This window comes from Onychostruthus taczanowskii, unplaced genomic scaffold (genome assembly GCF_017590055.1).
Source record: "Onychostruthus taczanowskii isolate IOZ18803 unplaced genomic scaffold, ASM1759005v1 scaffold1, whole genome shotgun sequence".
Taxonomy (NCBI): Eukaryota; Metazoa; Chordata; class Aves; order Passeriformes; family Passeridae; genus Onychostruthus; species Onychostruthus taczanowskii.
Window position 1 is genome coordinate 4,365,473 of NW_024496525.1, and position 27,971 is coordinate 4,393,443.

Sequence of the window (27,971 nt, forward strand, 5' to 3'; positions counted from 1 at the left end):
TTTTTATTTATTTATTTATTTATTTAGGTGAAGTATTTTGTGGAAGAACTTAAAAGCTACTGAAAATTAGTCTTCTGACTAGATATGTGGAAGAAGTGAGAGTGAAGGAAGACTTTCTGAACATGTCAGAATCAACCCAAAAACCTGGTGGGAGCATGTTGGGGCAATAGAAAATTGTGAGAAATACTAAAAGTGTCACCCTTTCCTCTCACCTCTGACATTGCAGATCTTTCCCTCTCAGATGTAGGAGGCTCTCCTCCACACAGAGGAGGCAGAGGGTGGAGCTCGGCGCCTGTATAAATTATATGTGTCCTTCAGGTTATTTCAGCAGCAGCAGCAGCACAACAAGCTGCCAGCGTGTTTGTCAGCTGACAGATCTGTTAACCAAATTGGGGTTTCGGTCGCTGCCGCCATCTTCGGTGCCATGGGGAGCCCACCAGCCAAGGTAAGAGAGCGGCAGCCCCGCGCTCCGCTGTGTCCAGGCACCTCGCTTTGGGCCTCTGTGCTCCAGCTCTCCCCAGCAAACTCCCTCCTCCGTGCATCTCCTGGGATGCCCAGGCTGCTGTGGTGTGGCAGGGGCATCCTGAGCTTTGCAGCCTCGCCGCTCTTCTCTTTTGCCTGACAGCAGCTGATGTGTGAGCGAGCTTCAGTGAAAGCACAGAGCAAATGGGGCGCTTTGCTTTGTCCTTGTGTACATGCCGCAGTGAAGTCCCTGAAGAAGGAGGGGACTGCTCTTGAAGAGTTTACCTCCCGTAAAATGAAACTGCTTTAGCCCTCCTGTGTGCTTTTCTTTGGATAGCACATGTTCATTGCTTGCCCCAGCTGAAATAAACCAACAGCTTTATCTAGAAACAAAGCATAATCTATATTACTTTAGCTGCAGGGGAGACATCTAATGACCTGTTTGACCTGTTTAGATCTAACTATTTTTAATGTAATGTTTACAGCTTGTGCAATTCTAGTGGAAGTATTCCATGTCTGGACTTGAGTTTTTGAATAATAAGTTCCATTCAGAGATTTTAACTGATGGCTTTTAGTATAAATCAACAGAACTATTAGCTGAAAATTCTTTTGTCATGTGTATCTTAAAAAAATAATGAACCTGGTGTCTGAATGCAAGGCATGGATTATTTACAGAAAACAATTCTTTAGGTATCAAACCCTTCATCAAATTTTGCAACAAATAAAAGAAATTTGGGCATTCATGGGCTTCAAATATAGTGAGAAGCAATGTTACATGCTACAGCCTATGGAGATCATTAATTGTGCTATGGTAATATTTGCAGGCAAAGTTAAAGATTAGAAAAATATCAGTAACTTGAATGGATGGCTCAAGGGATGGCTCAAGATTAAAAATATACAAACATTCAGGCAGAGAAAATAAATTGTAAATGCTGTGTACTTTATGGATAAAATTTGTATCTAGTCCATCTACCAGTTAGATCCAGATGTATCTCTCGATTGTAGATATGAATATTATCAATATTGTATCTAGTAAGACAGTTCTGGAGCTGATAGATGGGTGCATAGCTCAGATATAATTTTATCTAGAAAGTTTCAGTGACAGAATTCTTGCATTTTATCCCAGTGCTGAAACTGCTGTTCTATGAGTACAGACAGGCTCCTGGTTAATAGGCACCACTGCCAAAAGGTTTGAGTGTAAGTGTAGTTTCAGGTCAGAAAGCTTCTGTTCCCAAGGAAAGAAAATAATTCAGTACTGCAGGTAGCTCTGCTGCTGTGTCAGGCAAGCGCGTGTTTCAGTGTGTATAAGTTGGTAAATAGATATGGAAATAAGAGCAAAGTGGTTTTGTGGTTTTTTTCCTTTTCCATTAAAAAAACCCACATGTTTAGAAATGTGTGGATACTTTGAACTATCTAGGAAGACCTGATAACCTCCCAGTTAGTTTTTTGCACTTTAAGAGAGCTACCAAATTGACACAGAAGTGATTATCAGTATTAATTTGCAACTTCTCATATTCGTAATAATGTCTTTTTTTTTTTTTCTGCTCAGACAAGAATAATCCCTCCTTAGAAGTTTTATTTTGTGGACTATGGAATAATTTTCATTTGGCAAAACACTCAGAAATTTTGTCAATACAAAGCCTTGAGGGACCCATTCATATGTATAAAGAGGTGACTGATATATATGAACAGGAGATGCATCCCAAATCCACAACGATTCTTGAAGTAATCCATCAGTGATTACATGAAATTAGAGTATATATTTGTAAGGTGAATTAGATTTCCTCACTAATTGTTCAACTTCCAATGATAAAATTTGGGACAGTTGTGATTCCCAAGCAAAATAAAACTCTCATAGTTTTCTATATTTCTTCTGTGAGTCAATTTTTCCACTAGAACTTTTCATGCCTTTAATTTTAATGAAAGTAGGCATCTGGTTGGAAGGACAAATTTCTAGCAGCGTTCTCACTGATGGAAGGGCTAATAGCCCATACTAGATGTTAGAGGATCTAGTGGAAGAGAGTACTTTAGAACCAGGCTAGTAACTAAGCTTTCTTATAGTTTATACATTTATAGATTTAATCTCGATTTGATAAATTGCCAAATTGTAGTTGGACCAAATCCTCAGTATCCAACATGAAATAATGGAATGAATATGCCAGATAATTACATTTGGTGTGAGATATTGTGGGCAAGATATTGTACAGCTTCTAGTACACTGCTGGAGAAAGAAGTAATCCATGAAAGAAATTATTCATGTCTGAAACATATGTATAAAGCTGAGTGACAAATCCTACACCAATTTTCAAAATGTCAGAAGACAGCAAAATCCTCATCCAAAGCTTAATATGATTTGGTGTTATCCCGTGGTAATAACTGATCAGAGATCTGCCTAAGCTTGGTGCAGGGAGAGTGAAACACTGACATTCCAATCAGCCTTCCAACATGTACAAACCAAGGACTTATTTCAAAAAAAAAAAAAAAAAAAAAAAAAAAAAAAAAAAAAAAAAAGAAAAAGAAAACAGGGAGTTATGGGATGAGGTTCCCAGACTGCAGAAACTTCCCTAGAATACTGACTTTCTAATGAAGGTAGCCATGAGATCATCTTCTAGTGGCAGCATAGAGGGACAATAAATACTGAAATCAAACATATGAGCTCTTGGTAGACTTTTCTTCTTTTGCTGCCATCCACAGATTGTTTTGGTAGGCTCCTCAATATTTATGAGCTTTGAGAAGATTTCATGTGCTCAAAGTTGTCTTTTTGGAATGAAACCTTAAGTGACTAACTGCCTGTAAACAAAAGATTTATGTGCCCTTCCAAGGCTGATCAACATTCCTATGGAAGGAAGTCAGTGAGCATGTATTATTACAATCAATGAGATGGTGGCAACTGATGTGAATTTTCAGTCTGTTAAGGTTTGGTACAGCTGTGGCAATTCTGACATGCTACTTTTATCTCCTGATTACTGACTCTTCTGTATTTTAAACAGAAATTACTCTCAAAGCTTGGTTTGAGAGTACAGAAATATAGTTTAATGCTAAATACTGTCAAGTGAAAATAAGTTTGTTGGTTTCTTTATTTTCCCCTCCCCCCCAAGTTTTGGCCTTCCCTTTGGTACTCTGGAGATGCTACTATTTATTGGCCTGGAGTGTTATTGTTTAGGATGCAGTGATGCACAGGTAGCTGAATCCTGCACTCTGTTGTTGGCCCCAGTGTCGCACTAGTATTTCCCAGCAAAAATAGAATGATGCGCTTCTGGGAAAGCTGCCTTCGACTCTGGATGCTTACAGAGAGGTTTTGTTACTCTCTGCATGCTTGTACAAGAAACCATGTTTCTCCCAAGGAAGTGAATTAAAACCAACAAGACCAATGTAGCTGCAAACCTGTCAAGGGCTGTCTGGATAGGGTGTCTGCACTCATCAAGCTGCATTAATTGTGAAGTTACATGTTGCTTTTCATGTTATGAAAATAGTAAATGGTACCTCTAACTGTCGTTATTTTTTGTAGAAGGGTATTCTGGAGTACCAGCACTTTCAGGCAAAGATGTTATTTTAGAGCATACAATCAGACCCTAGGAGTCTGCTCTGGGCTCTTGTTGAAGAAAATTATCTCTGCCTTTATCTGATGAAAAAAGGAATTAGCCCGCTTCTGAATGGTTATCACAGATTGGAGTATCTGCAGTCTTGGGAGAGGGATGGTTTCTGGCTTCCTTGTGGGATTTACAGAGCCCTCAGGGTTTATTATGGCCACACTTTCCATCTGAATCTGTTTGCTTTTTATCCTGCAATAACACCAGGACTAAACTGCACCGAATCAGGAGGAGTAAAAAGTCACCTTTGATATTTCCATCATTTGGCAAATGTTGACATGTTTAAGGAAAGTGCTGTTGGAAGGGGAAGGGAGAGGAGTGAGGCACTCTGGCTGAAGTGGCAGAGGATGAAAACATGACATCTATCACATCTGAGAGTACTCTGAAGATGACCTCCAGATGAACCATTTTTATAAGTAGTTAGGAAATTTTCATCATGAAAAATTTCAAAGCAAAATTTATGCCAACATGTGTTTCTTCAGTGAAGGCAGATTCCGTGAATGGTTTGGGCTTCTGTTGAGCAAGGGAGAAGTTGATTACAAAATGACTAAGAATTAACATATTAATTAAAACTAGTCACCTCTGTAATTGTCTACATAATCCAATAATTCACGTAAATGAAAACCACTAAGTGTGCTGAGTGAGTGTTCCAGCTGGTTGTTCTATGATAAATAACTATTTGCACAGGAAAATTGAAGTCAAATTCTTCCAGTGGGCAGCTGGAATAATGTGGAAGTGTCCCAATTAGAACTTGTAATGTCCACAATGCATTAAACTAAGGAAATTTTAAATATGTCAGTTTTAAATTTGGAGGAAAACATACTAGAAAGAGATCTTGTCACACAAAAACAAATTTGCTTTGCAATTTTTATGAAGCCAAGAGACAGACTAAAGTGATTTTATAGGTTTAACAAGGGTTTCTCCAGTCAGGGCCGCTCTTAAAAGTAAATCTGAATTTAAAAAGTGTGTAACTTTAAGCAACATAATAAAATTTAATAATAGACCTTTATTTGAACATGCTAATTCACAGTTCAGAGGATATCCATCTTATGTAATGTGATTTAGCTCTAAACAAGCCTGAATGAAACTGAATGCAGGCTATTCTCATCTCTAATAAACATGTCCAATAATAGTCTCCACCTCATTTTAAAAGAATCTCAGATTAACTGTAGTGAGTGGCTCCTTCTGTAGAAAGGTTCCTCCTTCCTTAACAGTTTGTATCTACAGAGTTAATAATTTCCTCGTCAGGAAAATTAGTCATGGTGCTCACTTTAAAAATAAAATTGCCAAATTATTTAGTGACAGTGTAATGAGGTTCTCTGTTTAGGCAAATAGAGATATTTTAGTTGGTAGTTTAAGCTTTAAGTTTTAATTTATTAGTGGTAGTGGGACTGTAATAACTGCATGTTATTATTTCTTAATATTGCTGACAAGCCATGCTGGTATAGCATGCAGAAAAAACAACAACAACAACAACAACAACAAAACTAGCAGAAAATTAAAAGGAAATTTAAATGTATCAATTTAAAAAAGACTACAGATTAAAATATTAAAATATTTTCCCTGCTTCTGTTATTGAGATTGTTACATTTATATATATGTTCATTCATGCTTCTCAGAACATCTTTTGAAAATGACAAGTATTTTCTGATTAGCTTACCCTGGAAAGCTTTAACTGTTAAGAGTTAGGAACAAGTAACTTGAAGTAGTGTTAAAATTATAGCCTGCCTGTGATAGAAATAAATCTCATGTCTGGAAGTCAAGTGCTTCCATTTCCATTGGGTATTTTCAGGATATGCAATGATACGGAATTCTGTGATATCATACCTGCAAAGCAGAGCCGTTTTTATTTTGTCTGAAGGGTCTCTGCTGGGCCTGTGGTCTGTTCCCTCGAAGTGAGCAGGACCACTTGGTGAGCTGGCCCTACTTACAAGCATCACAGAAATTTAATCTTAGTTCAGATACAAAGTCAGAAGTCTGTAGCGCATTTTGGTAAGTACCATGTCCTGGCCCAGGTAGGTCAGCTGTGCCGTGACCTGGGCAGGCAGCTGCAATTCCTAATATCCCCTTCCAAAGGCCCCATTCTGACCTATGGGTGGCACAGGACCCTTGGGGTGTTGGCAGTACAACCATCACTGTGCATCAGGTTGCCTGAAAACAAGAGCCTCTGGGGTGACAAAGAAAGCTTTCCTTACCATTGTCCGAGCCCGTGTTTTCTCTCAGTCTTCGTTTACTCGAGCTCCTTAGCAAACAGCCCAGTGTGCTGTTGTGCTTTCATCTCAGCATGGTGTGCTGCCACTGGAAGGTAGTCACCTCCCTTCAAGCAGACATGGGCAGACTGTCCCCTGTACTGTTCAAAATACGTCTTGTTTTTTTGCATTCTGAGCTGATCAAATTATTGCATTTGTTTTCTCTGCAGATGAAGTTTTGCCCCATCCACATGCTTTCTGTAAGAATCATACAAGCTAAGAACATCAAGTCAAGAGACCTGTGTGAGTTGTGGTTTGATTGTGTTTTTAGTCACCTCCAGAGTTTACACAGTGAGCAATATTCTTAAGTTCTGAAGGTATGCAAGCAACGTACGTAAAGCACAGCAATATAAATATTAATGCCAGGGCTATAATTAGATCAAATGTCTTAGGTATCATTAGACTGGAGTACATCTCTAATGGCATTTCGGGGAACTGGTAAAAAACAAGACACCCAGATTAATTTTCTGGGCCAAGCAGGGAAGGTAGACTTCATTAGGACACTGCAATCTATGAATCTCCTTGGGCAGGATTTTTGCCACGCGGCTGTGAACTTAGGGACTTTTATTGAAATGTACCAATTGTACACAATAATCAAAGGTGAATTAGAGAATTTCAAGCCTTCTAACAACTTTATCTTTCAGGGTATTTGCTGACCAGTCACAATAAATTAAATTGATAGTTTTGTTTAAGGAGGACCTCTGTAGATCCAGTTCTAAGCCCATGCTGAGCATGCAGGCAAAACAGACTTTTATGTCTACTTTTGTGTTCAAGTGTCTTTAACTCGTTATCTCCCTTTCACAGCCTCCTCTGTCTCCTTCTCCAGGTGTGCTGTGGACCAGCCATTCAGCTGCCATTTTTGCTGAGGTCTCCAATGAGCTCCTCAGTTAGGACAGAGGCATTGAGCTGCCTTTTGTCAGTTTTGAAACTTCTGGCCTGTGTGTTCCTCTAGCAAAAAATGACCTACTCAGAAAAAAACCCCATCACTTTGCAATGATTTACTTGAGTTAGAGCTGAGACCATCCATGCCTTGCCATGCAGGGCTGAGCCTGGATGTGAGGGAGATCAGAGGGAGTGAATGCCCTGTTGGTTGAATAACTGCCTGCCAAAGGCTTCCTGTGCTCCCGTGGCAAATGGGACACTAGAACGGTGTTAGTGTGGCAAGGCCTGTATTTCTGAGTTTCAATGATCTCTTCTATCTACTCTATTGAAGGGACAGTTCCACTTTCGTGCCAAAACCTTGCGGGGCAATGTTATTCACTGCTTGATACCAGTCTGAAGTATTTAGGCATCTCGGGCTGCAGTAGAAATCTTCCATCAAGTCCTGACTCCAGCTCTGAAAGACATCAACTGGGAGATTTCCTTTCACACCGTTGCCAAGCTTCACAAAGTAAATGCTCTTCCCCACCCTGGCTCTCCCCAAAGGATGGCTGCTCGAGGCACTGCCTGCACTAACCATAAGGAATAGATATAGGATGGAAGTGAAATGAAGATTTCCGACTTGCTTGTGCCCTCCAGTTCTAGGGCCCACGCTGGCCTTGAGCGGCAGCAGATCATCTTGCCTAGTGCCTAACACCTCTAGACAGCCATTATGTCCCCTCCGCATGCTTGTGTGACTCAGCTGAGCAAGGCAGACTCTGTTCTCTGCTGTAATATGCATTCTTCTTTCCCGTAATCATCCTAACAGCCCTTTGTGGAACCAGCTGTAGTTTCAGTTTAACTTTTTAACATCATTGACTGCAATTGTGAGGACTATGCCTGAGGAATGGTCAGTGGGCATAGTCCACTTTCCTCTTTCTCTTCACATGGGAAACGTGGCTCTTAGTGTACTTTGTGCGTGCATGTGTACATTTGCAGTTTATAGTTACTCAGTAATTAGATGGTGTTCCTTGGTTGTTTCCAAATGGTGATCTCTTTACTAATTAAAAAAAAAAGTAGTAATATTTATTAATCTCCAGGATTAAGGCCTAGCCCTACTGTTCCTCTATAACACTGGCATCAGGTTTTTAATTTTTCTCTGCTGCAGTGACGGCATCAGACTGCTATGTACGCTTGTGGCTGCCGTCTGCTTCACCTGGAAAGCTTCGGACCAAAACCATCAGGAATTCTGACAACCCTGTCTGGAATGAGACTTTCTACTTTAGGATCCAGAGGGAAGTTGAGGTAGTAAAAAAATAGAATTTTCACTAATTTGGATAGCTTGGAATCCTCAGTATCCATTTTGATGCTCAGTGCTAAATAATTTAAGAAAATGCTTGCTTAACAGACTGGTTTGCACAGAGAACAGTAGACATAAGAAGTAGTATTTTGCTCAGTTATTTACAGACATTGGTGATGTAAATGCCTGTATCCAGACTCCCTTTGTTGTCACCTGCGTGGAATAAGCACTACTGTTGCATACTTCTGTACTTTGAAAGAGCTTTCCCTCCACCAGTTCTAAGGGAAGAGTAGAGAAGTTGCTGTGGTGTAGACAACAAATTTAATCCTTCCCTAAATTGTGACATTTGGAGAACTTTGAGAATGAAAAAACAAAGTCTGTTCTTCAGGTGGGTTATCAGTGGGGTGCAGAGCACTGGCATCTTTTCTGTCTCAGGAGAGTGGGAATCTCTGTTGTAGGTGGTTGTTTTCCATGTCACAAGTTTCCCAAGGCTGGGTATAATATTGTTCTACATTAGCAGACTACTGAAAGAAAGGACATGCTTTTTTATTCTTACTGCTCTGCTAGTGAAACAGTTGCAAAAATCTATAATTTTTTTTTGTTTCTGCCTAACAGAAGCTTAATAAATGTTCTTATTTATTTTTTCTGCTACCAGAATATTTTAGAATTGGCAGTGTGTGATGAAGATGCACTCACCAAAGATGACATGCAGTTCACAGTTCTTTTTAATGTTGCTAGAATCAGACCTGGGGAGAAAATCCGTGAGACATTTGCTTTGAAATCAGAGGTAAGGGCTGAAAAAAACCACAGGGAGAGATTGACCAGACCTCATTGTCCACATTGTCCTCCGTGTTAGGTAGGGTTTGGATATTCATGAACAGGTAGCCTTATATGTCATTATCAATACCTCATCAAAACAGATACAGTTTTGCTGTATTTTTGTGACATCATGAATGTCTTTTTACAAATTGAGGAAATGAAGCAGCTTCTGTCTCATGCTCTCTCAGGGCAACATATTTTGACAGGAGGCATCTGTAAATAATAATTTTTATCTTTTAGAATCTGAAGAAATACTTACTTACCTTTCAGCTTTATCCCACTTTTGCCATGCTTCAGGGAAATTTCCTCATAAATGGCAACTTATTTATTAAAAACATGAAAACAATTCACTCATTACTTGAATTAAATGGTTCTTTCAGGTTTTTTTCTCTGTTGGTGTTCATGCTGGGTTTCCTTCTCGTTGATTCAGATTCCTCTAGCTCATAGCAAAGAAACATCTGTCCTGCTAGCATCTTTGGTATTTTATTAAGGAGCTTGAGAAAGAGAGTTGCCCAGTAAACAAAGCTGGGATAGGTCTGTGACAACTCCTGGGCTTGTCTGAGCTGTTGCTGAGGTGTTGCTACACTCTCATTACAGGAGGGAGACAGCCCATAAAAACAGCTACTTCCCACATGCTGAAAGCTGTTAACATGGATTTTCCTTGTGACCCTGCTGGCTGGTGCTGTGCTCTTCTCAGCCAGTGGGTGAGTCACTGGGAAATACAATGATTCAATAACCACTTCAGTCACTTGCCTAATTCATCTCTCCTGCATTCAGTTCATATGTGCTTTAAATGGTTTGTATGTGAAAATGTCTCTGGTCTTAGTGACATTTGTTGCTGGGCTTTGATGCCTTTCTCCCAGCACATTATCTTGCAGAGAGCCATCATATTTCCTTTTCTATCAAGTTCTCCCTCTCAATCAGAGAAGGAAATATGTATAATTCTACATATCACACAATGGGACATTGTTAGTTCTACATGCCAGACTTTCACAAGTCTGTGGTTTCTGTTGTATTTCAGCTTTGGAAAGACACAAAACCAAACTTCTTTTGGTATCATTAGCAGAAGAGATGTCAGTGCTTTGAAGTGCTTTTTAGATGTATCTGTGCTGCCAAATTCTTGCAGCCTTCAATAATCTATATTTATTTTACCTGTTTCTGTTTAGACAGAGACGTGCTCTAAGAAATGGGAAAGTTTGGAAGTGGAATTCTGGATGGAAAGAGTGTGAGTAAAACTCCAAAGCTAAAAGGTATAGATCTGCCAGGGAGTAATGATACCCCAAGGATGAGAAACTTCTTCCAGCTCTTTCTCCCAGCAGTGAACCTAAATTACAGTTTCAAACTTTTTTTTTTTTTTTTTTTTTACCTTACCTTCTCTAGCTAATTCCACCTTTCAGTATATTTCATACAAATCTTAAACTTCTGTTGAACATGTATATCTAGATCCTGGAAATGTAATAAAATTGTCAATGTGATAACTTTTACACAAGATGCATGTGAAACTTAATGTGAGTGCTCTTCAAATTGTTGATCTTAACTGAACAATGCCTAGAACATTGTGGAATTTCTCAGAGACCATAAAATTTGTCTTGTATTATTATAACAATGTATACATGGAGTTATGTAGACAGTACTAAAAAAGTCATCCATTTAGCAATAGCTTAGCTAAACTGAAGAAACATACAAATCAACAAATAATGAAAATAAGACCATCCCCCTCAAAGTGGTAATCAGCATTGTCTGCAGGAGAACAAGTCCCATAAGATAAACTTTACCTGTGTTTTAAATCCTATCACAGCCTTGGTTGAAGAGGAACCTCCTAAACTACACATTCTGGAATATTTGAGTTTAGCATTAGCCAAAAAAAAAAAAAAAAAAGTAGTCCAGTGAAATCTGGCTAACTTGCGTGATCAGGGGAAGGAACTGTAAGCAAGACAAATAAGACTTCTTATTCTTAAACATGAGGAAACTGCAGAAAAAATCATTTGTGTTCTTGGTTAATTTCTCCCACAGTGAAACTCAAAATGTATTTAATTTACCTGTGAGAGGTACCTTAAGAGATGGTATCACATATGATGATGGTAATAATCTCCTGCAACTGTGGAAGCAATGACAGTCAGTCACATGAAAGGTCAGAATGAGAAGCAGTGCTTGGGAACTGGATTCAGACTAGAAACAAGAGGAACATCTTTCATCATTCAAGTTATAAGGCATTTGGGAGATGACTATCCTTAGAAATCAAACCTAGTTATTTCAATACATTGTACAGTTGAAATAGAGGTTTTAAGCCTGGAAATGGTGTTTGGTAAAATAACCTGAACTTACAAAGGTTATGTACTACATAATTTCAAAGACCTTTTCAGATATATGAAAGAATTTATGAATGTGTGTAACATAGAGGTGTTGTAATATTTGCCTTAGTGAAAGATGCTGTTAGTAGACTCTACACATTATTCATGTAATTAAACCACATCCATTCAGTGACAGACCAAGGTCTTAAAAGGTAAAATATCTGGGACAAAGACTTTTTATTGCTTACCTCTGTGTTTTGCAGTCACACATATAGCACAGTGGGAGCTAATTCTTATTTACCATTCATTTGTGATCAGCCATAAGTTGTAATATGAACTAGTCAGAAATGTTTATGTTTGCAGAACACATTAATAGTAGTCTTTGCTTTCCCCAGGTCCTGTGGTCACTTGTTAATAGCAGGACATGATTCCACATATACCAATATGCCTTTGTTCTCCTGTAACTTAGCATATAGTTTTAAACATTAGTATTTTTATGGGCTTTCCTGTCTTTCTTTTTGTTTGGCTGCTGTGTTTTGGTTCACATGCTTAGCATGGGATCATGTATTTTGCCTCTTAGATAACAAATTGTGATAACTTACCTATATTCAATTTAAGTGGGAAAGGTTCTATAACTGCTATTTAAAAAAACTAAACAAAACACACCAAAATCCAGCTATTCACACAGCCTTTTTTGTTTGTTACTTGTTTTTGTCTTTTCAGTCCTGGTCCTCCAGAGCATCTCATTACCAATGATGTCCTAGTGGTAAGGTTCATATGAGAATTTACCTTGGAGTGACATCTCCCTCATTTTGATCCTCTCCTCTTCCCCCCCCCATTTTGTGGAAAGAACACAATCTACCATGACAGATAAGAGCACAGTGTGCATTTTAAAGTCAGAGATATGGGACAGTGCCCTTGTCCCATACACAGCTCCATTGTTGCCCTCTCCATAAAAAAACCAGCAGCTGTGAGTCCTTGAAGTCCTCAGCTGTTGCAGATGTCAATGTGTTGCCAAGCTGTGGTTTGTTACTCTTGCAGAACCCCATATTTATTGGTGTTCAGAGTGAAAACTGATTGTGTTTCTCGTGACACAGCTTGGCACTTGGCAGGAAAAACAAAGGTTATGAAATGTCTGTGGAAGACAATAGTAGGTGTTCTGTCTGCTTATGACTGGAAGGGTATCTAATGTAACAGCTTTTTGGGAAATGAGTTTTTTAATAAAGAGTTATTTCAGTTGTTGAAACATAGAGCCCTGTTTTGGTGTTAGTCAGCATGTGGTACATTACCTGTCTCCTTGGGCTGGCCCAGCAGCTAAGGAGTACCAAGGACTTCATGCCAACTCCTCCAAGCCTGTGCATGGTTCCCAGATGCTAGCCCTTGATACCCCTGAGGCAAAGTAACACACATTCTATTCTTTCCCCCTCATTTTCTGTGTGAGGCACAAGAATTGCAATGACTGGCATGCATTGTTCCTGAAATGACTTGGAAAACTGTCCTGGCATGAGTTATTAAAGGTGAACTGGAGTGACTCAGGTGGAGGGTAGGGTGGAATAAATCCATGATTTCCCTACATCAGGGCCAATAAGAAGATGCTTTGTAGGCTAATCACTGCCACAATACACAGAAACTCATCATCAGGTATTTTTCCCCACCCTTCCCAAATAATTATTAGATATATGTGTTTGGGCAACAGTGTGTTGTACAGAGTTTCCTGATTTTGGGATAATTTGAATGTGTTAACAACATCTGACAAGGCACCATTGTATTGACACTCTGACACAGTGCAACTTGGGCTACTGTCCTGGAATAATGAGCTCTGAATTTTCTCTTGGATAGCTCCCAGCACTGAGACCAGTTCATTTGGCTCAGTATTATAGGTGGTGGTTGTCTGCATGATGTTTCATTATTTGCATCAGATGTGTTGTTTGCTTTTTTCACCCTTTTCCATTTCTGCCTTTTACAGTCCCGTGAGGTTTGCTGCTTGGAAGTGCATGTGGACATCAATGAAAGCAGGAAATACTTGAAAGGTATGGCAATTTCTCTGTGAACTGAGAACGTGACCAAACCTACCCTATTATAGTCATTCAGACCCAGATGGAGGCATTTTAGAGTACAGAGACAACTAAGAATGTTCTAAATTATATACAGGTAGTGATATATGATCTAAATAATAAAATGTAATGCGTTGAAATGCCCTGAACTGCCCTGGACGGGTCTCTGTGTCTTTTCCTTGGTGCTGTCAAGTTTGGGCACAGTAGACTTTGCTGGTGGAAGTAAGAGCAGATGCAGACTCTGGGAGCACTCCAAGCTGTGGGGGTAAGGCAGGAGTACCAGGTCCTGTGCTGTAGGAGACTTGCCAGTGGGGTAGTTTACAGAGGAGCTACCACAGAAAATTACTCCACCAGAAAGTTTGCCAACTTTGCTAGCTCTTTTGCCTGAACAGCAGTATTATTCTCTAAACAAACCTGTTTTTACTAGAGGGTAAAAATCTCGTGCTTACGGTGCCTGCATCTCATGAGAGAACGCAGAAGACGACAGAGGACACCGACACTTTCTACTTCCACTGCGTGAAGGCTTGGGAGCCAGTTCTAAAAGTCAGGCTGCAGGTAATGGGCACCTCAGCACTGCTGTTCGTGCTGCTTGCTTACTTCTGTGTGACCAAAACAGCAAAGAACTGCACTGCTTCTGCTCTGTGAATACAACCCATGCTTTTTGTTTTGTATAGAAAGTTTCTGATAAGGAAGATGACAACAGCAATTTAAGTGACACCTTAACGGTACCTCTGAAATTTCTCCCTGTTGGACATAAAGTGAAAGTAACCCTTCCCGTAAGACATGTAAGTGTTTCATAATTTGTGTCTGGAAAGAAGAGTAGAATAACCCTCACTAGTTAACACATTAATATTTAAAAAAAAACAAACAACCAAACCCAAAACAACAACCAAAAAGGGTGGCAGTGGTGGGACTTTTCAGGAGGGACTGAAAATCTGGATTCAAAACTTCTCTTTTTCTCTCCACTCATGTTCCTGCTCTCATCTCTTTGTTTACAGAATGTGCCACTACAGTTGTACCTTCAACTAAATGCTTGGTAAGAGGACTGATATGTTTTTTTTTTTTCTCTAAAGGTTTTATTGCTCTTCAAACTGTGAAATCTAGAACAGAATATCCTTTATTTAGATATAAGGAATGCACAAGACTAGGGACAAAATGTAACGTCATTTAGGTCATCATTAAAGAGTCACCACAGCAGTTGAAAGCTAAATGTCCTCGGGGCAAAGGGTCCCACCAAGACGCAAAAAAATTGTTAAAGTTTCAAATGGTGAAGAACTTAGTCACTGAATGTTCTTTGCATCAAAGAATCAAAGACTAACACTGGAGGCTTCTTCAAAAGGAGCTCAGAAAGAAGGCAGAGGGAAAAGAGAATTTGAAAAAAAAATGAAACGTCAGAGTCCATATATTTCCCAAACTACATGTTCTCTTAAGGAAACAGACTTGTGGCTCTGGTGATATCAAGAGAAAGAAGTATAAACTAGGGAAGACAAAATGTTACATTGTAAAATAACGTGTCAGACAAGAAACAAACAGAAATTATTTGAATATGTTTTTCATTGTACAGTTTCTGTATAAATCTGCAGTACAAATGCTCATGAAAGACTTTGTTAGGTTTAAGTCATCCTTTGCTTAGAAATCATACGAAGCAGAAATAGAAAGGATTTGGCTTGCAAAGCTTCTGAAAGTCAAAGAAGCCCTTCTTTGTTTTTCATATTTATTATCCTTAACTGGCAATAAATCTTACCCTGAAACATAAAGAGACCATGTAGAAGCAAAGAAGTTGATTTCTTTGCAAATGAAAGATATATTTCTGTAAAAATTGGAACAAAGAATCAGGATTTTTTATTAATTAATTAGGTTGCAGTTGCTGAAAATAGATCCATATGCATTTTAAACACCAATCCTGTGCCTCTGGATTTATTTGTTACAGCACAGAAAAACTAGATGTGCGCTTGGGGTATGATCTGTGCCAAGGAGAGCAGGAGTTCCTGCATAAGAGGAAGAGAGTTGTTGCTGGTGCCCTGAAAAGGGTTCTTCATCTGGAAAGAGATCTACATGGACATGAGGTCTGTGCTTTGGAATCCAAGCATGGGGTGTGGGTCTATTGAATTAGGATTGGCACAACTCCCCTCGAAATTTCTAGTAATATTTGCATGTTGCTAGCAAACCCATTGATTTGAATGGCAGCAGAGCTGAGGTTCTCAGTGTGGCATAGCCCAGACTCATGTAAAATTTCAGCTCAAGTGTTCATCCCTCCAATCTCTTCAATGGGCCAAAGAACAAGGATGTAATAATACCACTCTTCAAACACAGTTTCCAACAGTATGGTGCTGCAAGTCAGCAAGATATGAGACGTTGTGTTAGATACAGCCTAGTAAGGCAACCCAAACCAACAGGAAAACAAGAGTATTGGAAATTCACCTCACATAAATATGTGTTAAATCAGTGTAACATCACTTCTTTAGGCTTACTTTTTTATTCATTCTCAGAACACTTCTTACAAAAAGTAAATATTTTTTGTGGTGAAGAAAGAACATTAGAACATTTTATAACAAGCTGAAGTATATTTTGTTGCCAAGATCCAGAGTGACTTTTTAAGGGAAAACTTATTTTCTTACTGGAATTATATTTGTTAAATGAACGCTGTCCAAAGAATCAGCAGCATTCAAAAATCTTCCTTAATCCATTTTAATTGCATTTATTGCAATCTGTTGTTTTTTATAATAAAATAATATCATTATCTATTTTTAATCATTGCAATTCCAATTATAGGGAGTAAAGGTAGGAAGGAATGTTAAAATGACTGTATATTCAAACTCATCCAAGCAGTGGGGTTCAGTCTCTGGAGGTTAATTTCAGTAAGGTACTGATAAAGATTGGCTAAGTGGTGATTTAATTCACTGCCCTCCAATGAATCTGCTGAAGATATTTTGAGAGCTGTAATTAGACTTTTCCAAGTAGCAAGGGAGTAACTTTCTGAGAATAATCCTTGTGCTTTGGACAGGTCCCAGTAATAGCTGTTATGGCAACAGGCGGAGGTCTCAGAGCAATGTCAGCTATGTTTGGCCACCTCTTAGCCCTTCAGAAGCTAAATCTGTTGGACTGTGTCACCTACCTCACCGGGGCTTCTGGCTCAACATGGTGAGTATAGAAAATGAGACTGGATTTGGAATTTGGAGTGTGACTACTTCTTCCCATAGTGGGAGATGCATCTCTTTCAGACTTACGTTGTTAACAAGTGAACATAATTCCCCCATGAAGCTCTTATTGTTGGCTCTCAATTATGACTTCAGTTTGAAAAGAGAATCAGGCTCACTGATTCTCTTTAATGGACTGAAGTGATTGTGTAAATGTATCAGTTTTCCAAAATCATCTAAATAAATGGGTGATTTTCTAACATTTCTGTTCCTTAGGACCCTAGCAGACCTGTATGAGCATGCTGACTGGTCACAGAAGTCTCTGGAGGGGCCACTTAAAGCAGTAAAAGAACAAGTGACAAAATGCAAACTCAACCTTATGTCTGTAGACCATCTGAAGTATTATCACAAGGAACTTGCTGAAAGGGCAAAGGCAGGACATGTGCCATCTTTTACAACTCTGTGGTCACTTGTTCAGGAGATGTTCTTACATGAGCGGGTAGGTACATGGTCCTGCCACACATTTGGGAAACACCACTTTCTTTAGAGCCTTACTTTTTAAGGGCATGATGTAATGTGTGTAACAAATCCAAAGAGACTGAGCCATTCCAATGTGGTTTGTAAACTATGACAGAGGATCTTGTAGCCAGGATTTTTCAGAGTAGACAATCATTTGAAGGTGCCTCTGACCTAGGGTGCCCAACAGCTAGTGACTTCAGTAGGCAAACTGAAGTCAAACCAGAAAGAACTGAGGAATTCCCAGCTCCCACTCTCCTTGAAAAGTCAGATTTTTAAAGTCTGCTTCTGGTTTGACTTTTAAAAGTTAGAGTTATCTCTCCTCATGTGAACATTAATCTCAGCTTTAGTAAAGATCTGTGGGATGCAGGCAGTCAAGGCACTTGGATATTCTAATGAAGAAGTTATTAGGTACCCAAAAGGCAACCAGGAAGGAAAGTGCAGAACATGAAGGAAAAGGTTTTTTAAAAAAAATGTGACTTACAGATTCCTCTGTGTTGTAAAATATCTGTTATCAATCTTTAAATCTTTAATTGGGTAGATTGTGCCAGTGTTGTGCTCTTACAGAGGTTTACTGTGATTTTTTTATCTCACTGATTAGCCAAGAAAGTACAAACTCACAGACCAGCGCAGGGCATTGGAGCATGGACAAAACCCACTGCCTTTCTATGCAGTCCTCAATGTGAAAGAGGAGAAGTTTGGTACTTTCAAGTTTAGAGGTATGTGTTCGGGGAGTTTCTTCTGATTCTGGGTATGGATTAAAGAGGATTTGGAGGGAGGTGTGTGTATGTGGAGAAAAAAAAAGGGGGAATACATCAGTTGCTTGCCCTCACTCAGTATTCATATTTTAATAAAATGTTTGTCTTTTTTGCAAACTGCTTGGTTAGAAAGAGCACATCTGCTGGATAACATCCTAAGCCATAAACAGGACATTAATTAAAAATCAGTGGTGAAGTCCTAATTTTGCAACAGGCACTGTGACAGAGTGTGAGCAAATCATCTGATCTTTTCCTGCCATGCCTATAAAATGGCTTTGATGCTTCCTTAGTTTCTAGGGGTGCTGTGAAATGTAATTGTCACTTCCTAAATATGATGCTGATGAGGTTTTGAAAATGGAGGGGAACATGATTGCTGTGGTGGGTGTGATATGACTTCCTTTGACTGGATACAGGCCACATTCAACAAAAGGTGTTAAGAGCAGTAGATACTGGAAAGAAACACAATTAGTCCTTATGTTTATTTAGATTTATAGCTACTGTTCTACTGTAATGCCTGTGCAGGACAGCTTGAGCCAGGAAACTGCACATCCATGTCACACTGTAATTTCTAGTGTGATGTTGATGTGTCTTCAGGCTGCTTTGTTATATCTTGTAGACTGGCAGTTTTGGGTTAACAGAGCTTTCATGCCAGTCACTCCTTGCAATTCGCACCGCTCTTGCATGAAGTACAGTTGATGCTCTTGAGTTAGAGAGGCAAGTGTGATCCCAGAATCTTGATGTAGAAATAAATATCTAAGCATTTGAACCTAATGTTAGATCTTTTCTGAGTTGAAAAAGCTGGTTCCTTTTCGTTGCAAATAATATCTCTATATGGAAGTAGTGCAGCTTGCAGTACAAATGTGCAGATAGTACAGAGCTGCTGAGACAAGAAAGATCCTTGGGAAGGTTTTGGGGTTTTGTTTTTATTGTAACAAACATGCCTCATGTAAATTCTTTGTAGAGTGGGCAGATTTCTCTCCTTATGAAGTGGCTATACCAAAATATGGAGTCTCAATTCCTTCAGAATATTTTGACAGCGAGTTCTTCATGGGAAGGAGAGTGAAGAAGCTGCCAGAATCTCGGATCTGCTATCTGGAAGGTGACATAGCAGTGCTATGTAGTTAATCACAGCATTGTAGAAAGCATGATGTTTGCTAGCCACAGGCACAACACTCCTTGCCAGCACTTCTGCTTTAGGTCTTAAATCAATGAGCTTTTTACCCCTTTCATACACTTCTGATCCTTGTGTATCTTCTATCCTCCTGTCCTCCCTTTTCACCTGGGTAGATTTGGGGAAGTTGCAGCATGGTTCCTGTTCCATTGTCCAAACCAAATAAGGTGGTGGAAGAGGCAAGTTGAGGAAATAATAAACGTTCCTTTCCTGGTCAGTCTCCAACTCTTCAACTTCATAAACTATATTTCCATACAAAGCATTACTGGGGTAGAATTGGAAGGAGCTGAGAATAAAATATGCCATCTAGAACAAGCCACAAAGACAGAAGCTACCTGAGCTTTGTGGCTTGAGGATGGTGTCACTAATCTTCTCTGCTCATAATGATGAAGGAAGATCTTTTGACTTCCAACTACTTTGACTGGCCATTTTGCCAAAGATGAAGAAAGGGAAAAAGCAGCTAGTCAGAGGAACCCATCTGTCCCAGGCAGTTTTTAAATCCCCATAAATGTTTTAGTTTTGATACCAAAAACAAGGGTAGAGGATAAAATCCCCATATTTATCTCACTGTGGAGTCTGATACAGATTCAATTTGTTCCTCGTGTAAGTACCTGGCATAGAGCTTAATGAGGAAGGATAGTTCTTTTCCAAAAGCAGACTCACAGATGGAGCCAATTCTATTTTGAACCTGGACCAGCTGCACTCCACAGAAACAAAACATGCCTGGAAGGAAGAGAATTAGTCTTAGATCAATTTAAATAATAAATCAGTTTAAAGAAGGCCTTTATGCTTACATGACTTCAGCATGCTTTCAAAGCCTACTTTCTCTCACAGGTACACAGGAAACTTTCTACAACATCATTTGGGTGACTGATACCTCTTATTTTGTTACTCTGGACTATGCAGTGAATGTTCTGTGTGTAGTTACCTCCTGAGAAAGAGCACTGAAGTGCTTACACCACAATGTTTGAGCTCTCTGAGAACTGCTGCTTAAGTTGTGTCATGATGGGGTCAGGCTGGGTGGGCTAATAATGTGTAGCAAGGGTATTTGCAATAGTCAGTGGTTAACATGTGGCAGTGCAATACTTTTCCCATGTGGCTTGACTTGCAGGTCTTTGGACGAACATCTTTACTAGGAATTTGCTGGATGGCTTGTACTGGTCCTCAAATTCAAATGAATTCTGGGAACGATGGTCCCAAGATATGGTAGATATAGGTAAGAGTTTCTAAAGTGTTGCCTCACTGTGGATCTTCCAGCATGAGTTTAATCTGTATCAGAATGATTGCTATGTCCTTTTCTCTTCTCTTCTCTCTTCTCTCTTTTCCCCAGAGGCATGCTTCATGTTAGTACAAATGTTTTTCATTTAAAGTTTCATTTAAAGTTGAGTGGCCTGCTAAATGACTCTGCTTGTTACTGCAAATAAGAAGCTTGGCGTTTACTTGTGGGCAAAAGTACAAAGCCAGTATGTCATTTGAAAGAGTAAAACACAAAAACTGTGCCTGCTTTAAAGAAAACTAAATATCTCCTTGGTAAATGACATGGGTCATGTGCACGTGTTTTCCAGCAGCCTGCTGTTCAGGGAAACAGGGATGAGAGTGACCCACAGGAAGACAAGGGCAGCTAGCCAGCAGAGGTGTCTGGCAGGGCAGATTGCTGTTGTTTTTTTCTCTATTTCACGGTTTCTTCTCTATTTCAGAAAAACATTCTCCTGAGGAAGACATTACTGTTATCGAGCCTCCATCTTGTTTGTCAGGAAAGTTGTATGAAATGTTTCAGGACATTATGACCAAGCGTCCACTACTGGGAAAGTCACATAACTTCCTGAGAGGCTTAGAGTTTCATAAGGATTATATCCATCAGAAAAAATTTATTGAATGGAAAGGTAACTGCAACAAAGAGTTAGCTGCAATGTGCAGGTAACATCTCAGATTTTGTTTTTTAGACTTTGGAAAACTCATATTTGTTTCAGGGTTTGGAAATTGGCTGAGTTGGACCTATGTTCATGGTATCTGTTTCTTTAGGGTAACAGGTTAAAATTAACTAGTCCATGGACTGCTCTTTCACTACCAGAAGATACCTGTAATTTGAGTCAAGAAGTGCTTTTCTACAGTAAGTTTGTCACTCTGCATAGGTGTAGTAGTCAAAAGATTTAGGAAGGGCAGAATCTTTTGATGTCAAGAAACAAAGGTAACAGCAGAAGCATAAAATGGCAGGTTATTATGTGCATCAGATGAAGGAAAGGACTAGTTGCAAGCATGTGGTTTCCCATATGTCTGGTATTTCTGCCCGATGAATTATCCATCCAGAGACCTGTCTTTAACCCCTCAGAAACAGAAATACCAAAATCCAGCTACAGAAAGTTAAAGTCATCTAGGTTTAGACTGTAAATGTTAAACAAACAGATAGACTTGATTTAAAAATAGAGGAGTAATTTTCTATGACTTTTGCTCTGTAGGCAGGCAGCAATAGTTTTACCTCAAAACTTATGAAACAATCTGTGAAATGATAGCAAGGTGATGGAGCTGAGGTTTTTTGCATCAGAAACCTTCCTATAATCCCAGCATCTTCATTTATTCCATGAACATATAGCAGTGTGGGAGGACCTGACTTCATCAAGAAAGCTCATGTTCTCTGCCTTCTCTGAGCCCTTCTCTTTGGCAAGTTGCATTTTTCTCTCCCACTTTAGGCAAGTTATAATGTGTTTTGTCCCTCTCTGCCCTTGCTACACAGTTTGCTGACAATGGTGAGAGATGGTGGTGCTTTTCTGTGGATTAAGACAGAGCCCACAGTGTGCTCTCTGCTTTTAAAATGTTCAGTAAGCAAAATGTCTGTGTTTTAAATGGGTCTGCACTAAGAAAACAAATGAAAGAAGGAGAAAAAACAAGTAGCATAAGAAGGGTGGGTGAGAGAAGGAGCAAGCAAGTAGCTTCAGAAAGTGGATGAAGGATAAAATTTTTAGTCAGTAAATGTTAAAAAACATAACTGTCCTTATATTTGCTGACAGTTTTGTAAAGACAAATGGATAGAAGCAGATTTCAAGGAGGATTTTGAGGGAGGGAGCATAGGAACACTAATGACTATGTCAGGGTAGATATTCTACAAATAAAGTAAAATATGTGGAAAGCATAAAATCCAGATTGGTAAAAGGCAAACTGAAAGTCTGGAGTAAGAAAAATTATCAGGTTTTTCATCTTCTTTTTGCTGCCTGTGTAAGATCAAGCTAAACCCAGGTATGGATCATCTGTAGGAGTAAGAGGAGATGCCAGGTCTGTGAGCAGAAATTCATCTTGTGGCAGATGAAGTCTTGAGAATAGAGCTTTGTTTTAAAGGCTTCCCTGCAGCTCAGGTTATCTGACATATTAAAACAAGACTTTCCATGCCTAATTTTCCTGATGAGAAATTGAACTAATAGCCTGGAATTAGCATAATGCCTTTACAGTAGCATTCAGGCTTCCAAGGATATTTCTGAGACAGGATTTCTTTAAAATCTCTATTTGGATGTGGGATGAAAGAGGGGGGTCTCACAAGACAAGTGTCTACTTGTAGTTCACATACACAGTCATGAATAAATGCTGCAAGGTTCCATCTCTGTGATAAGAAAACAGAGGTAATGGAATTTCATCTAAAAATGTTCACCAGGCCAAATAAAACTAAAAAGTACGCTCTGTTTCTTCTGTGAGGGACTGCAAGCAAATGTCTCTTATTACAGTTGAATCTGTGAATTCTCAGCAGCCTTGAATGCTAAAATAAGCGCATTTTGTAAAGACTTGACAGGGAGGGAATGGAAAAATTATGAATTATTACTTCAAGCTGGTGTGAAACATTCCAGGCTATGGAACAAGCTAGATTTACTTTGCATGGTTTAAATCAACACTACAGAATGAGGCCAAGGAAGCAGAGCAATTGAATGAATTGAAATGCTGAAACTTAGCAACAGTATTTCTGTGATCAACAGTTGCTTAAAATGCCTTAACACAATTATTTAAACCTCAAGTATTCTCCTCTGGGCTTTGCTGCTTCATTTTGTGAACTTGAGGAGCACTCTCAAACCACTATTTTGATATTTAAAACCATAGCAAAATGTTCCCCGTTCCATGGGACTGAAAGTGTACTAGAGGAACAATAAAGGACTTGCTGTCTACGGGGCAAGCTGGTGAGGTTGCTAGCAGAGAAGTAAGATTCTAGATATCAGAAACTGGCTTTAGATTTCAACTTACCAGTTGGTGTAATCCCCTTTTGGCATTAATGTGAGGTTTAATTAATTCATCAAGCAGTATTTTAAGCTGTTGGTAGGTGATGTTGTATGCATGACGTGGTATTATTTTACAGCACGGCTAAGATGGTTTATATGACATCACTGAAAGCAAGTTGAAGTCACACTTTTCTACCTGAGAGAGGGGTAGAAAGCAAACCCTGAGAAGGCAAAGGCAAAAAAAAGAGCAATGCAAAAGTGCAATTATGTATTGCATTTGTTAGTTGTGTTGCTACACTGTGAAATTGTTTTTTGTTGTTTGCATTTTTTCCCAGTTCTTAGGGGGAAAAAAAAAATCTGTTGAAGTCTGTATTCTGTGAAAAATGACTCCCCAGAGCAGCTGTGAGGTCAGTGGAGTCTGTGTCTCACCTGTCCTCTGTCTGGCTGCCCCACAGCCTGCCTTTGTGGGTGTACCTGGGAGAGTGTGGAAACAGGCCAGGTGTGTCCAGAAGTGCAGTTGGAAGGGCACGCTCCTGAGGCCGTGTTTGTGGGCTCACGTTGTGGAGGGAGGTGACCCCAGTCTGGAGGGTAACCAAGGAGCTGCGCTTAGCATGTAGCACAGACAGAATTACTCACTCTTTCCTAAAAATGCACCACTAACTATATTAAAATGTTTTTCAGACACTGTGCTGGATGGTTTCCCTAACAATCTGACACCACTGCAGAAATATCTTTGTCTGATAGATGTTGGCTATTTCATCAACACCAGCGGTGCAGCACTTTTCAAGCCGGAGAGGAATGTAGATGTCATTATATCCCTTGATTATGGGTTGGGACATGTGTTCAAGGTGAGAAGATTAACTTACTCTGCTCTTTGCTGAGTAAAACTCTTTTTGTCTTACTAAAACTTCTAAGTAAATGGCTGTCTAAATCTTAATCCTATATCACCATGCCTTGAAGGAGGAAAGAAACTTCCTTCAATAACAGACCTATGGAAACTGTTAGGCTCCTTTTTTCTGTAGGGGATTACAATATATACTTCCTTGAATCCTCAGGGAATTGCTGTAACAATTGTTTGCTGGAGACATGCTTGTGACCTCTCCTGGTCTGTCATGATGAATTCTAAGTGTGATCTTGGATTATTCACTTGGGCTTGTAAAAAACATTACAGGGTGATAAGTGTCATTGTCTGACTTGCATTGAATGGTGTAAGTAAGGTTGTACTGTGGCTGCTTTGGACTACACATTCATAGTGTTTCTACTGCACTACACATTTCATGGTTTTCTAGGGAACGAGTTAAGATGCCATTGGATTCCAGGATACCTGAGCAAACCTGATTCTTTTTTTAGAGCTTTAACTCCATGGCATTCTGTGTCCACAGCAATTAGAGATGACATACAAATATTGCAAGATACAAAATATCCCATTCCCCAAAGTGGAGCTGAGTCCAGAAGAAGAGAAGAACCCAAAGGAATGTTACATATTTGCGGATGCAGAGGACCCCAGAGCGCCTATAGTAATCCATTTTCCCTTGGTGAATGACACCTTTAAGGAATTCAAGGAGCCAGGTAAATGCAGTCAACAGAACTGTGCACTGTGCTCTACCCCTGGTATGTGTTACATGTCCACTGATGGCAGGCAGAAGAGCAGCCTCCATACTCTTGCTGGTTGTTCTCCACTTGAAAAGCAAGGAGGACACAGTCCTGGGCATGTCCTGATGCCATGTCCTGCCAAGAGAGATGTGCAGAGTGCTGGAACTTTTCTGGCACTGGGACGAGGGGGAGTAAAGAAAGGCCAGGAGAGCTGTGGGGACAGGGAGACAAGGGCCTCATGAAGGACTTGCTGGTGGACTGGAAAGCAGCAGCAGGAGCTGGCCCTTGGGCCATCCAGCCCCGGAGCTGGCCCTGCACCCCTGTCTTCCCCAGGCTGCCCCAGGCTGCCTGTGGTGGAGAGGGAGGTGCCTGGGGTGAGCTCCTTCCAGCTTTACCCAAAATTCTATTGGGGCCCATAGTGTGACCAGAGCAAAATGGAAGTCTCTGAGGGAGCATTTGGGAAAGGTAGGAATAGCAGCAAAAAGTAAAGGTACTTTTCTGCTCTGATATTCAGTGAATATGTGCAGTAAGAACTAAATCAAGAAAATCACATTCAGAAACTTAGTGGATGAAAAGAGGAGATACTCTGTAGAGGGAGCTAGGTTTGTTCAGTGGAGACTGGAAATGGTCCAAGTGGCAATGTGGGGTGAGCAGTGGGTGGCAGGTAAAGCAGGTGAAGATTTTGGAATCTCTCTGAATGAAAAATAGATGAGATGCTGCAGAGCAGCTGTTGCCAGTTCTCTGTGCTCCAGGCCCAAACTGGTGAGCTCTGACACTCACCTGCGTGTCTCAGCAGCCGCTGATTCATCCATCAAGCTGACAACCAGCAGCTGATGTGGGTGGTTGGAGGAGGGGGTCCTTGGCAACCTGCTCTCATGGATTTCAAGTTCAACAGTGGAGCTTTTTGTTTCTAGGGGGATGAGAGACATCTTGTGGAATGTGGGTAGTTATTTTTCTTATTTTTAACTATTTAAATTCTAAAGGGACTCAGCCTGTGAAATGCCCATTTGCAATGCAGCAGTTATGGACTGTGCTTTGGTGTGCTTGAGGCAGATGCAGCTTTATCTGGATGTGGACAGCATAGATAGCACATCTGTCTGAGTATTAGGAGGCTCAGTGAAGCAACATTGGATATTTTTAATTCAGCCACTTCTTGCAGTAGTCTGTGCCTAGCATGCTGAGATCACGCTGTTCAGAAACCACTAGGTCAGACTAACACCTGCTGTGTCTCAAGCACAATTCTTGTGTCTTTCATGAGATTCTGGTTGAAATCATAAGGAATAGATCATCAATCTGTTTGTAGCCCTGCTGATAGTCATCTCACATTACATGAATGTTTTGGGCATATTTGGTTCAGACCATCTGCCTATCTCTGCAAGGAGATAGGCAAAAAAAGCAAAGAAATGAAGCAAAAAAATTTGTAGAAACGTAAATATGAGACTGCCAAAGAGCTTGGTGCAGGTAATTAGGGGGTCCTTCTAAGCAAAAGCATTGATGTGACAGGGTGTATAGATGTTGCCATTTCCAAGAGGCATAACCTGAGGCCAGGCTGGAGTTTGCTGAGAGTTTGATGTTGGATGCTGTGGTCCCTCTGCACTCTGCAACAGGCAGTCCTGTGTGGTTGGCATCACCAGGTCTCCTTGTATGTACTAGGCTGTCCACTCACTCTAGCTGGCAGACATGCACTTGTCACCACTAATCCAGGGGCAGTCATGGATTTTGAAAAGTATTCCAGGTGTGTGTCTTTGTCTGAGAATCAGACTTACAGGGTTTGGGAATGGATGTGTACCCATGGGTGTGCTGCCTAGGAATGATGTCTGCAGGGGCAGGACAAGGAGGAATGTAAGAATTTGAGCCAGCTCTGCTGAGTGATTTCCAGGTCTGAGCTTTGGCAGGAGGGGAAGGAGGAGTAACTGGGAAAATACACCAGAAATGGCTCTTTGAAGCCATGGAGTGGGTTTGCAGTATTTCCTGGGGGCTGTTTTTAACAGTGGGTCCTGCCAAGTAGATCAGTCCCCTTCAACACTGTACTCCAGAATCATGTGACTGTGGTGGCTTTTGTCTTTCTCTGCAGGGGTGAAGCGTGGTCACTCAGAGATGGAAGAAGGCAAAGTAAATCTGGAGAACAACTGCTCACCATACTACCTCATTAGGCTAATTTACTCCTCTGAAAATTTTGATAAACTTGTGAACCTGAGCAAATACAACATCCTCAATAACAAGGACCTGCTCCTCCAGGCAATCAGGAGTGCTGTAGAACGAAAGAAAAGCAGAAGGACTGGGAATTTCTCCAGCTACTATGGATACCCCTAAGCTGGGTTTTTGCACTGTTCCCCTCTGAAGGCTATGGCAGCACATTGCAACACACCACAGTCACGTTACAACATATCACAGTGTTCATCATTTGCAAAAAACTGACAAAACCTGTACATTTCTCACCTTGCCGTGTTCAGGCTCCCAGCTTTCCAGAAGGGTTTATTTTATCTCCTTTCCCCACATTTTCAGACCATAAGGGTCTCACAATGTGGTCTTACTTGTTAAGAAATTAGGGTCCTGGTAGGCAGAGACCTCCCAGGATCTCCTTGATGTTACAGTATATGGTGGTGGTGAAAGGTCTTTGTATGAGCCTGTCCCTTCAGCCCTGAGCCCATTGCTGGTGTCCTTTCAATACTTGATTACAGATCAAGTCCTGGCCATTTGCATTCAGTGATGTCCAGATTTTCAGATAGGCTGAGCAACTAGAATTTGTACTGAATTGGTGGGCTCGGCTTTGAAGTCAGGCATATATATGTGAAAAGCAGCCAGACTGGAGTGTGGACAATTGCACTCTGTCTGGCCTATTCCCCTTGCTGATTTAGAAGTTACTCTTTTTTCCATTCCCCTGCAAGACTTTGGCACAGAAATGCTGCTCCAGACTATCACCAAGGGGGCGGTTACATTTCAAAAGAGAGGGCAGTAGCAACAGTGAGTGAGCACAGCT

At 40.3% G+C, this 27,971-nt stretch overlaps 1 protein-coding gene across 1 annotated transcript; it reads left to right on the top strand.

The window, feature by feature from the left end:
- Positions 1 to 424: 424 nt before the first annotated feature.
- On the top strand, positions 425 to 27,618 carry LOC121333210 (cytosolic phospholipase A2 beta-like). Its single transcript, XM_041399366.1, has 21 exons — positions 425 to 445; positions 6,472 to 6,544; positions 7,515 to 7,691; positions 8,328 to 8,464; positions 9,115 to 9,246; positions 10,445 to 10,503; positions 12,293 to 12,335; positions 13,536 to 13,599; positions 14,051 to 14,178; positions 14,298 to 14,408; positions 14,622 to 14,659; positions 15,554 to 15,689; positions 16,628 to 16,764; positions 17,037 to 17,259; positions 17,878 to 17,995; positions 18,996 to 19,133; positions 20,317 to 20,421; positions 20,903 to 21,088; positions 24,080 to 24,246; positions 24,781 to 24,967; positions 27,066 to 27,618. Exons 1-21 carry the CDS (start codon positions 425 to 427, stop codon positions 27,302 to 27,304), a joined length of 2,619 nt encoding a protein of 872 aa, XP_041255300.1. The 3' UTR covers positions 27,305 to 27,618.
- Positions 27,619 to 27,971: the final 353 nt, after the last annotated feature.

Coding starts and splice junctions, on each gene's coding strand:
- LOC121333210 (XM_041399366.1), top strand. CDS start 425: ATGGGGAGCCCACCAGCCAAG. Junction 446..6,471: donor TGGGGAGCCCACCAGCCAAG/GTAAGAGAGCGG, acceptor TTTTCTCTGCAG/ATGAAGTTTTGCCCCATCCA. Junction 17,996..18,995: donor TGGTACTTTCAAGTTTAGAG/GTATGTGTTCGG, acceptor AATTCTTTGTAG/AGTGGGCAGATTTCTCTCCT.